The 12127-nt window shown below is 40.4% G+C and overlaps 1 protein-coding gene across 1 annotated transcript in view; it reads left to right on the forward strand.

The window, feature by feature from the left end:
* The window catches only part of drp2 (dystrophin related protein 2), a 75508-nt gene that overhangs the window by 50329 nt on the left and 13052 nt on the right, over positions 1–12127 (forward strand). The window contains exons 13-17 of the mRNA XM_078260336.1: positions 1658–1815; positions 4471–4637; positions 5400–5511; positions 6338–6474; positions 7765–7830. Of these exons, the coding sequence (XP_078116462.1) occupies positions 1658–1815; positions 4471–4637; positions 5400–5511; positions 6338–6474; positions 7765–7830 (640 nt within the window). The remainder of the gene's footprint in view (positions 1–1657; positions 1816–4470; positions 4638–5399; positions 5512–6337; positions 6475–7764; positions 7831–12127) is intronic.

Here is a 12127-nt window from a genome sequence, read left to right on the forward strand (position 1 = left end):
TATTTGCAAATAAATCTGAAGCATTTGCATCAACCCGCTTTGAGATACATATGGTGGGTGTTAATTCTATCATCACCAGTCTTTGGCTTGAGAAAAAGGAATATTTGCTTGACTTTGTGGTACCAGTCATTTTTGATACTACATCTTAAGTTAGGTTTAGGGGCTTTTATTTAACATCAAAATGTAGTGCTTTTACTCCTAATTTGGCTTTCACTGGCTTCTGCCTCTAATTTTATCATCAGATCAGTTTTCTCTTACAAACTCAATAAACCTCATTTTTGTAATTTTTTAGCAATGTGGCTAGAGAGGGATGGCAAAATGGTCAGTCGGTCCACCACTTTGGTACAGATGGAAATATCTCAAAAACTATTGAAGGATTGCCTTGATTTCATTTGTCCATACTTTGGTTTTCAACCAAAATACCTGCAAAACTATTATCATTCTCATCATCTGTGCATGCAAACAAGTTAAACTAAGATGGTGACCATGGTAAACATTATACCTGATAAACAACAGCATGTTAGCGTTGTTATTGTGAGCATGCGAGCATCTAGCTAAGTACAGTCTCATAGAGCTGGTAGTGTGGCTGTAAACCCGTGGCTGGGGTTTATTTATTTAAGGTGGCCATTTCAGCAGGGGATTAGATAACTGACCCACTAATGCTACAATAAAGCCCTGTTTACCTGTTAAGTGAGGGCTTTGTACCTAAAACTTACAAACAAATTTGGTATTTGTTGTTCAGATAGTTTGTGGCTTGTGCAGTCAACTCCAGAAATACTATTATCTCACTGCTGGGTTTGCAACATTGCAGGTTTCAGATGTAATAGGCCTATATACCGTGGCTGTGTCTTCATAAAACATCCACGTCCAAAACTCATCTTTATCAAACGGCTCAATGTGAACATTTAAAATGTCAAACGTGCCTCGGCTCTGGTTATGAAAACTATTTGGAGGAGGCTGTTTACCATGCAGGTGTTAAAGACAAGTGTTGTCTCTGGAGGTTGACTAAGTACACAGAGAGGAAGGTACATGGGATGCTTATACTTATGCATTGTGCAGCAGCCTCACACGCCTGTCAACATTCATCTCATCAGTGACAGGCAGAGTCCCAGATAGCTTGGTAAAGGCCTCATTCAAAATCTGACAAGACTCCACTTATGCAGCTCTTTCATCTCCAAGTAGACCAGCCAGGCCACTAAAACTGATTTTGTCTCTGTCTATATGTCACTGAAGTGAGTTTTATTCCACATAACTAGGTTAGGTAAACCCTGTGGCCAGGAATTGGTGGCTCATTGTTAAACATTTTATGATTAATGATGATAACTGTTTGATGGTCAAACACAGCATACAGTTTTTATATTCACACTAAAGTTATGCCATTATTTAGCAGACAAACGTTTCAAATTGTGGATGCCTGCCTTTGTAATTAAAATCCAAATTTACATTTTGAGAAGCTGAGAAGTTGTAGCAATAAATACATGAATCAGAAGATCAAGATGTTTAAGAGAAATATATGCAGATATGATGATAATACAAATTGCTATTTTTTTTAATGCATTCAAACGCAGTGCACAATTAATGCTGTTACACACAGTGTGTTATCAGATGAATTACTGCATTATTGATAGATTACTAGATGTATTTCTGGTGTTTGCAGATTTATTCCGTCAGGTGTCTGGTCCTGGAGGTTTGACAGACCAGCGTCACCTCAGCCTGCTACTCCATGAAGCCATCCAGATCCCTCGCCAGTTGGGTGAAGTCGCTGCTTTCGGCGGCAGCAACGTGGAGCCCAGCGTCCGCAGCTGCTTCCGCGTGGTGAGGACAGACTTACCGCTGTGCATCTCATGCTTAAACACATTCACAGACAGACACCGCTGCATGTTTGCTACGCACGTGCACACACATAGTATGGACAATAAGAGCAGACCAAATTATTCGTCTGGAATATGTTGTGAGTTCACCTCACCCCATTTGATCAGATACACACTGTCCTGGCATTGATTTAGTCTTATTTCAGTCACAAGATTCAACTACTTACGGATTTTTGTGTCCCAATGTTCCCTGTCAGTGTTCTACTATTACAGTTTGTATATCTGATGTTTCTGGATTAATATGCTGCTAAACTGCTGCATTTATGTGTATGTTGCATTTTACGGCTGTAGATGTTTACGGTTGTGCTAATTTGAACTCCTTTATGTACTATTAGGTAGTTTAACCTACAGCAATGCATCATATTGTATAGGATCGTCATATGTCGTGGTGTTGCTGTTCAATGAGAACCACATATCTCTAAAAAGTCAACTTTTGATGGTGAAAGAAAAATAGCCCTGTTTTCAGATTTGTGACGATACATTTTCCAGCTAATAATATATATATATATATATATATATATATATATATATATATATATATATATATATATATATATATAATATTATTCAGCTCAAGAAGCAGGAGAATTTTCTCAACCCATAAAGGAACACTTCATCCTTCAGTTTATCAGAAACATTCAAAATCACCACATATAGACATATTCAGAACAGAACTTGTCCATGCCAAGACAAAATTACAAATACAGAAACAGAATTATAAAGTCAGAAACTTAAAAAATAAATGGCAATCATGCCTTCCAATGATTTCCATCAAAAGTCAAGTTTCAAAATATGTCAGCTATGTGAAGCCCATTGTGTTTTACTGACATCAGCAGGGGAAATGGAGAGGCTATAATTATTTTACATAAAGAAACCCCAACTGCACCACACACATTCAGAGTGTTGCCTCACAAACATTACATCACATTAATATTGCATTGCATTGCTTTTAAAATACATGAAATACAGTCAGTGGTAGATAATGTTTCTAACCATACATGAACTGTAAGTGAAATCCAATAAGTTTAAATGAGAAAGTTGCTTTTAAAATATGATCTATTGGAATATTGATATGATATATATCAATATTATATATATATATATATATATATATATATATGATGAAGTGTGGACACTGAGTCCAGTAGTGCACGAGCAATAGCTGATGAGGAGACATGTTAAATGCATGAATTGAAGCATTAGTCTTTCCTTCCTGCTTGTTCTAAATGCATCTGAAGTTGTATGTTTGGCGCAAGTGCAGGAATGTTACCTGGTTACATTCAATTTGGGACACCAGATAATTAGGGAGTTATTCGGGGTAGGTAACAGCTTTTTTGGAAGGTGGCCTATGGAAAGCCTTTTAATTCCCTCATTTTTTAGGCAGATCCTTATTATACACACTCTATTCTGGTCTATGCTTGCTGCATCATCTATGGCTGATTAAAATCAATTCCTTTCTCTATTTGATTCATGTCAGGGCGTTTAGTTGTAGATGAAATGCCCATTTATCATTTTGCTTGCAAATGATTGACATCAGTTTGTGGGGATGTGGGTACACCAGTTGCTGAAATCTCTCATAGACCTTTACTTTCTGACTCTGCTGGCAGGAGTAGGAGCAGATGGATTGACTTATGACGGAGAATATACGGCGGTTATACAGAACAACATGACTGTATTTGCAGAGGTTCCTGGGTCAAATTCAACTTGGGGAATAACTCAACAATTTTTTCAATTTTTGTATACTTTGTGAGAAGTGTTGTACGTTTAATATTTTGATTCACATACACACGCCGTTTAGTGGATACTGAATGTTTATTTCTTTACTTTTCCAAAGATGTTTAAAGCATCCTGTCTGCTCAGAGTGATGCATTGAGATGCAGTGGCGTGCTCAGTATAGTCAGTGACAGTTCCAGGTGTTCAGTATGTGAGGAGCTACTATTTGACCTCCCACATGGAGCTGGCTAGTTTACTACCAGGGAGGAGCTCCTTCATCCCGGGAGACTCCATACCTCTGTACACCTCACCGTCTGTGTGATCAGTGCACACACACACACACACACACACACACACACACACACACACACACACATTATGCTACTCTGCTGCGGTGAAGGTAGCCCCAGGGAAATCAACCTCTTAATGCATCTCTGATGCAGACTTAATGAGAATTTAGCACATCACGGATTTTCAGCGCTTGGTGAGTCATTCTTTTATTAGGTTGACTTCCTTTTTATCCCACTTTTTGGAATTATGAACAAGGTGTCTGCAGAAGAGACGGACTGCATGCAGACACACAAACACACATACAGTATACACGCAGACACAGAAGTTATGCCTGCTGTGTTTTAGCTTTATAATTGTTTAAGTAGTTGCATAAAAGCAAAAATATGTCACAGTGTAGTGCATCTTCTTTCTCCCTCTTCGTCCTCCTCTTATCTTTTGTATTCTCTTTGGTTTCCCGTAGCTCACTGCTGGACTACCTTTGGAAAGGAAGCACACCTTCTCATCTCATTACTTTGTGTACCTTCCCTGCTGTTGGTCTATATTTGGATTGTTTACAATCTCACTTATTTCCTCCCTCCCACCTTTTCTTTTCCAGGCCCCAGGGAAACCTACAATTGAGGTGTCTCACTTCCTGGAGTGGATGAGCCTGGAGCCACAGTCAATGGTTTGGCTGCCTGTCCTCCACCGTGTGGCTGCTGCAGAATCGACCAAGCACCAGGCCAAATGCTATGTCTGCAAACAGTGTCCCATCAAGGGCTTCAGGTTGGCATTACCTAACATGCCTACCTGACATAACATGACATAAGAGAGATCACAGTGGGCTTTGCAACATTACATGAAAAAATAAATTTTATAAATGAGGAAGGAACATATGCACCTACACAACCCCAAGACACGTTTGGTATAATAAAGGGTGGACGGTGTGTAAAATAAAGGTCAACTTCCTGCAGGTTTTTTTTTTTAAATACATTTTTTGGCATTTCCGCCTTTAATCACCAGGACAGCCTAAATATGAGAGGGGAGAGAGAGAGGGGGAAGACATGCAGGAAATTGTAGCTGGTCAGACCTCAACCCTGGGCCTCTGCGTCGAGGAATAAACCTCTACACATGGGCGCCCGCTCTACCAACTAAGCCACCCAGGGGCCAAACGTCCTGCAAGTTTAATAGAAGTAATATGTTAAAAGAACTGGGTGAATTTAGAAGTTGTGTATGTAATATGAATGCAAAAAAGTAAAAATTGAAACAATAAGAATATTACATGTTGGGACATCGAGAAAGTCAAAAGGAGAAGCAAAGAAATATTTTTTAATAGTGGCAGCTCGTGTTTTCATTATATATAAGAACCTCTGCTCACTAAATAAAGGCTTGTTGGAGATGCTGGAACTAAGATACCATGTATGACAATAATAAGAGGAGACACACACACACACACACACATAAACACACACACACACACACACCCCGCTCTACTCTGCCCAGTTCTCTTGCATCAGTTCAGCCTCTCTGTTATATTGATCTTGACAGGTATCGCAGTCTGAAGCAGTTCAATGTGGACATCTGCCAGACATGTTTTCTAACCGGCCGCACTACCAAGGGAAAGAAGCTGCACTACCCCATCATGGAGTACTACACACCAGTAAGACAAACATTATCTAGAGCTTTAACAGAATACAAATTCAAGGCTCCAGGGACGAATAAAACTCAGCTGTGGTAAAAAATAAAAATACTACTATCTCTTGATTCCTGCTGCCAGACCTAGATTAGCCCCCTCTCTAAGTGTATACTGTTAGCTATGCTTACACTCCCTCATCCAGATCTATAGTATGCAGAGATTGAGTGCCACTTAACAGTAACATCCTTTTTGGCTCACATAGTGCACACAAACACAGTAATGTGCTATTTGGAGCACACATTGTGCACTAAACCCCAATAAAACCAGAGTCTTAGGCGATTGCACACACAGTCTCAGAAATTGAGTTCATTCCAAGGGAGTAACTGTAGCTGGAGAGCTGGAGTGGACTGAGATGATGCCAGATTTAATATCTAATCAATTCTGGGCTGTACAAGGATTTTTTCCACTGGACAATATTTTATATTAGCAAGCTACAGTTTTTTTTACAATGTTAAGTCAGGCAGGCGCCCATAGATATTTTACTATGAAAGAGACAGAGAGCAGGAAACAAGAGAGCTAGAGAGAGAGCAAAAATGAAGGATGGAAGCAGAGAGAGCAGCAGAAACTGAATGAGTAAGCAGATGGAGCAATAAGTTAGTCATCTAAAGTCAAAATAAGACAAACCAGTGCCAAGACAGAGTGGACTAATTTCAGGTGAGGTCATTTTGGAGAAAGCAACATTTTCAAGAATTCTTAAGCGGTGTGATTTGTTTCCCACCCTTTCCACCACCGCCACCTCTCACCCCTCCTCCACCCCACCAACCCCTCGCCTCCTAAATCACAACTCTAGACAACCTCGGGAGAGAAGATGAGGGACTTTGCCAAGACTCTGAAGAATAAGTTCAGGTCAAAGCAGTATTTCACCAAGCATCCGCAGAGAGGTTACCTGCCGGTGCAATCTGTGCTGGAAGCCGAGAGCTCGGAGACGTGAGTCCAACACATAATCACAACCCAGACATCTCTCTTTCTCTGCTTTTTCTGTCATCTATCTATTACTTCTTTCACCCATTCAAACTCCTGCTGTTGTAGGCTAATTATCATGCTCTGACAATTTCCGTGCACTCTTACTTGCTGAGGTGGGTTAAAGCGGACAGCTCTGTGTTCAGAATTAATGTAACGTTATTCCTGTGATCTCAGCCTGGCTCAGGTGATTGGTTCACATGAGCAAGTCTTCACCCAAAGGGAAAAACGAGAGATGAAACAAATCAATCCATGAGATCATCAAGAAGCCTAGCTGAGGGCTGTGACAGTACCCAGAAAGATTTAGCATGATTATGGGTCCATGTTTTTGACTGATTGTGTCTCTGTTAGGGTCACTTTTTATAGCCTCAAACATTACATGAGTTGGAGATGAGACTTCAGTGATTACTAGTTATTACTAGAGGTGTGACAAAAATTTCGTGAGATTAAAATGTGATGAGATTATTTCACGATATCGGTAACAAGTGCAGAGTAGCAGCTAGTAGACGCCTAGGTTGGTCTTATAGTACATCTGGCTTTGAAGATGAGTCTTGCTTGAACCCCTAAATTAGCATAGAAGATCCCCTGTCCGTTCGCCAAAGTTGACTCTGAGTTCACTTTTGCAGAGCAGTAGCGGAGTTGCAATTGTAAAAAGCTGGAGGGTACGGCCGCGCTCTCTCTCTCTTTCTTTTTCTCTCTCTCTCTCTCTCTCTCTCTCTCTCTCTCTCTCGCGCCCGACACACACACAAGGACTGCAGCGTGCAGTTCAATGTGGCGCTGACTAGCAGTCCAGGTTCTGTTGTTCTGCCTTATTGAAAAGAGTCATGAGAAGATAGGTCTTGACTACAAAGCATCACAAGCCAAAAATGTAGGGAACCAGTGGTCTATTCAATTGAATTTTATAACATTTTAAGACCTTAAGAGATCATGTGTTTTGTGTGTAAAATCTTAATCTGCAAAATGACTAAAGCTCTAAAATAAATGTAGTACAAAAAAAGGTAAATGCTCAAGTAAAGTACAAGTAGACCAAAATTGTACTCAAATGCAGCACTTGCATACATGTACTCAATTATTTTTCCTCCACTGTGAAACAAGTTGCACCTCCCTTGCCTGCATCCTAACAATGTTCACAAATAAAACCTTTTTCTGGATTATAGCAATATGTCTAAATGAAGTTTTTCCTGCGACAACTCATTCCCACTTGTGCGTTAGAAATGCCTCTGTGAGGTATTGATGTTTGGCTTCTGTTGTTCCCAGGCCATGCTCTTCGCCCAAGCTGCCTCATGCAGACACACACAGCAGGATTGAACATTATGCCAGCAGGTACGTGGTCCACTGTGCTGTGCTATACATCAAATCACTACAGCTAAGTATCTCATTTTCCTCTCTCCAAATCAACCTTTTTTCTTCTTTATATCCACTCCACCCCTGCTTCCACCTCCTCTCTGCTTCCTCACCCTTTAATCTCCACAACACACTGTACTGATTGGCGTATTGATTTGTCTGTGTTGTGCACTGTACTCCAGCCAGGGTGGAGACTGTACTGCCCAGCAGTTTTCTTGCCTCTTACTCTCCACACAAGCACACACTGGTGCACATAAGCAGAGCCGTTTGTGGTTATGTTTGTGGTGGTCAGCGGGGTTCAGCATGCCTAGCAGCTTGTCACTTGCTAGGGCAGTGAGCCCATTGGTCACCTGGGAACTGTTGGTGTGGATTAGTGTCTGTCTGACAGGTTATAAACAAGGGCACAGCACTGGACTCACACTCCTGGCAGCTCAGCCCCCAGTGCTGCAGAGCTAGACACACACACATTTTCACTGAGCCTGCAGAGTGTGTGTGTGTGTGTGTGTGTGTGTGTGTGTGTGTGTGTGTGTGTGTGTGTGTGTGTGCGTGCGTGCGTGCGTGCGTGCGTGCGTGTGTGCGTGCGTGCGTGCCAGTCATTGTATATTACTTCTTAGAGGCGCTTACACACAACTGCTTGAGACCCTGCTAAAACAGGGAACACACACCAACAAGAGAGCAGACACAATTGTCCTCTTTACCACTCGTATCTCTCCCTTGTTTCCCTTCCTCCCTCTGTTTGCCTTTTTTCCTTTTTTTTTCTTCTTCTTATCTTTGATCCTTCTCTTCTATTGTCTCCCACCCACACATTTCATTCCTTCTTTTTCTATCTCATACTCTCCTTCTTCCAGCCCTGCCTTCTCCTCCATCCTTTTACATTTGGTGCTAATTACAGAACAATTTGCTTCATACAGCTATTGAGTCATGTTGGCCACTCAGAAAAATCTTAACCAGCATAAAATTGTAGCTGCCAACATCCTTCACCAATATAAACTAAAAGGACCGAAATTGAAAAGTGGTCTAATCTACTCAAAATGAGACACATTGCCTTATTTGGCCTTCTAAAAAACACCAGAAAAAACTCACCCAGCTAAATACAGTGTCCACTGTATTTAAACAGTATGTTAGCAACTTTAATTATAGCAAGCCTCTCATCTTTTTGCCTCGTAGAACACCATCTTTGTTTCTCAATGGTCTTCTTTTCTGCAAAAGAATGAATCAGTATCAGGGTTTTTATTTGAGACAATAACCTATGATCGCAATAGTCTATGCTTTTGATATGATTTGTCTGTGAGAGACCAATGCCTACTTTGTGACTTCTCCAGCCCGTCTGTGGCTCTCACCCTCAAGCCCATTCCTTACTACTACATGTTTAAAAAGGGGTCATGAATACATATGTTTATTATTTCCTGCTGGCGCTCAAATGTTTCACAAACCGAAGTAAATAATTATTTGCTATAGCTCTATGGCACAGACACACGTATAAACGTAACAGGCTTTGTGAGACAACACTTGTTTTTTTGTACAGTACAGTAAGAAAATTATAGAATATCACCAGACTAATCCTTTAAACCTTCTTGTGAATGAGTGAATGATCTGTACATGTTTATAAAGAGCAAACAAATGCTTTATAACGCACTGTAGTTATATATCTTTTTGAACATGAGTTCTAGCTCGGTTATACAGTGTTAAGGGGCAATAATTATATACAATAACTATGTACAACCAATTATGGATGTTTCATTGGAGTAACAGATGCATTGATAATACTTTAAAATGTCATTTTTATATTTCCTTACAACCATTTACTCAGTGTTTATATACTGCTAAAATGCTCACTAGAGGGGGTTAAAATAGAGTTCCCATTAAGATGCATATAGTTGCACATGGTACATGGTACAAACATCTGTACAATTCAATGTAAAAGCCCTTTAATTAATGGATTAATAAATGGAATTGCTGTGAATTATTATGGGAAGGTTGAGTGTTTTATCTGTACTCCGTCAGCATGCAGAATTCTTTATCTCTCTCTCTTTCTCTCTCTCAAAATACTGGAGTGTGTGTGTGTGTGTGTGTGTGTGTGTGTGTGTGTGTGTGTGTGTGTGTGTGTGTGTGTGTGTGTGTGTGTGTGTGTGTGTGTGTCTGTCAAAATGCCCTTCAGCCAATGAGGGGTATAGGTGTTAATGCATGTCAATAATGTAGTCTCCATTCATCTCAAGCGAGATGAAGTATTTGATGTTTGGGGTTAGGACAGCTAGATTTGCAGGCGTGTTAGACAGTCTCTGTCTCTTCCTCTTTATCTCTCTCTGTATCTCCCACCCCTCCCCTCATATCAATGCGGGGGTAGAGTTCATTCCTTTCATCATCAGCACTGCTTCGACATCTTATAGAGCATGGATGAGAGGAAGATAACTCATAATAATTTTAATAATTAGCACTCTGTTAGGATTTCGCTCTCTTACCCTTGCTCTCTCTCTCTCTCTCTCTCTCTCTCTCTCTCTCTCTCTCTCCCTCCCTTTTTTCATTTCCTCTTACATCCATTTATATTCATGCAGGAGGCTAAACACACATGTATGCACAAGTAAACCACACACACATACCCACACTTATTTGCTGTTGTCCCTGACTGAGACTCCAGGTTTGTGGAGGCTTTCTGATGAACAGTGTCGTAGATTGAATTACGGGCGGTCAGGTTCACAGGCCGGGCCTCCATAAACGGGACAGGGATAAATCCTAAAATTCTCAGTGTTATGTTGTCAGTGTACTCTAGAGAGAAATAGTATGAGATGTGGATGTCCCTGACAGCCTATACATCACTCACCCCTCCTCCCGTCTCTCAGTCCATCAGCTGACGACATTCTGCAAAGGATGATGCAGCATAGAGTTTGTGTTTGTGTGTATAAGGAATGCTGCAGTGTAGATTTAAGACTGCTTCCATGTAGCATGTGTGTGTATGTATATATGTATGTGGGCAGTCACAAGGCTCCTCACATATTACACGTATCAGTGGGTTGGTTTTCTGCACTGGTTAATTACCTTACTTGAAGGAGAAACCCACCCTTTGATAGTCTGACAGTGTTACATATCATTAACATATGATATTCAGATGACTGCAGCTGTTTGTGATGAATTCACTTTGTAGTGTACCCACTTTCACTCAACCTACATCTTTAGATCATATCGTCCTACATTTTCTTTTAAAGGGTTTTCAGAGAATGGGCGGCTTTGTGCATTCAGGCTGAGGTGTAATTTCCACTGGGGACAGGGGGGACATGTCCTACTTTTCAAAATCCTGTTTGTGTCTACCCCACTTTCAAATTGTGAACATTTTTGACTTCTCAAACCAAAGTTATACCCTTGCATTCAGGTGTAAGCTATACATGTAGGTGGAGGATGCAAAGGTGATAGTGATGGAGAGCAAAGGTTTTTCAGTCAAGAGGAAATGAGAGAGTTGTATAAACATGGCTACTGATAGAGATACATGCTACAATGCATAAGTGGTGAGTAACACAAAAACACTACTAATGTGTTTTTCTGTGACCCTGGGTCCAAGTATGTTAATAGATTATTGGTATATTAGCCATGAAATGCCAAAAACTGAAACTGCACACCCAAATGAGCGTGGTGCAAGAGTAAGATGCCAACTCTAATATAGAAAAGTAGTTGCGTACTGTAAGAGAGCGTAAGAGGCTATACTAAATAATTTAACACATGAGTAGTTTAAGTGTGTGACTACTTTTGTTTACTTAACATCCTCTTAATATGAATTAGCCAAAATACTGTATGCACTTTAATATGCAGCGAATATATGCTACAGTCTTGCCATAGCCAGTCTAAATATTGTATTTATCCAATTTCTCTTTTTTTATTTAGTAAATAGACTTCATTTATGTAAAGCGCTTTGCAATTTTCCTCTCATTCAAGCACACACCCTCACATACCGATGGCAGCGAGCTATCATGCCAGTCACTGGCCTGACCATTGAGAGTAACTGCGGTTCACTGTTTTGTTCAAGGACACTTAGAGATGTGGACAGGGGAAGCCAGGAATCGGATCATCAGCCTTGCGATTACTGGACAAACGCAAATCTACTTGCTGAGCCAGAGCCACCCATCCCATTTAATATTTTCTTATCTTTATTAATAAGTGCAGGTTTAACAAACGTTTTCAAGGTCTAATCAAATAACACTTTATAGTGAAGGGTTGGTCCAACATATTACAGGAAAAAAAGTAATTCCAATACTCCCCCTTATTTGCGATTTCTTTATTTTTACACAGT

Source organism: Sander vitreus, chromosome 10 (assembly GCF_031162955.1).
Source record: "Sander vitreus isolate 19-12246 chromosome 10, sanVit1, whole genome shotgun sequence".
NCBI classification, from domain to species: Eukaryota; Metazoa; Chordata; class Actinopteri; order Perciformes; family Percidae; genus Sander; species Sander vitreus.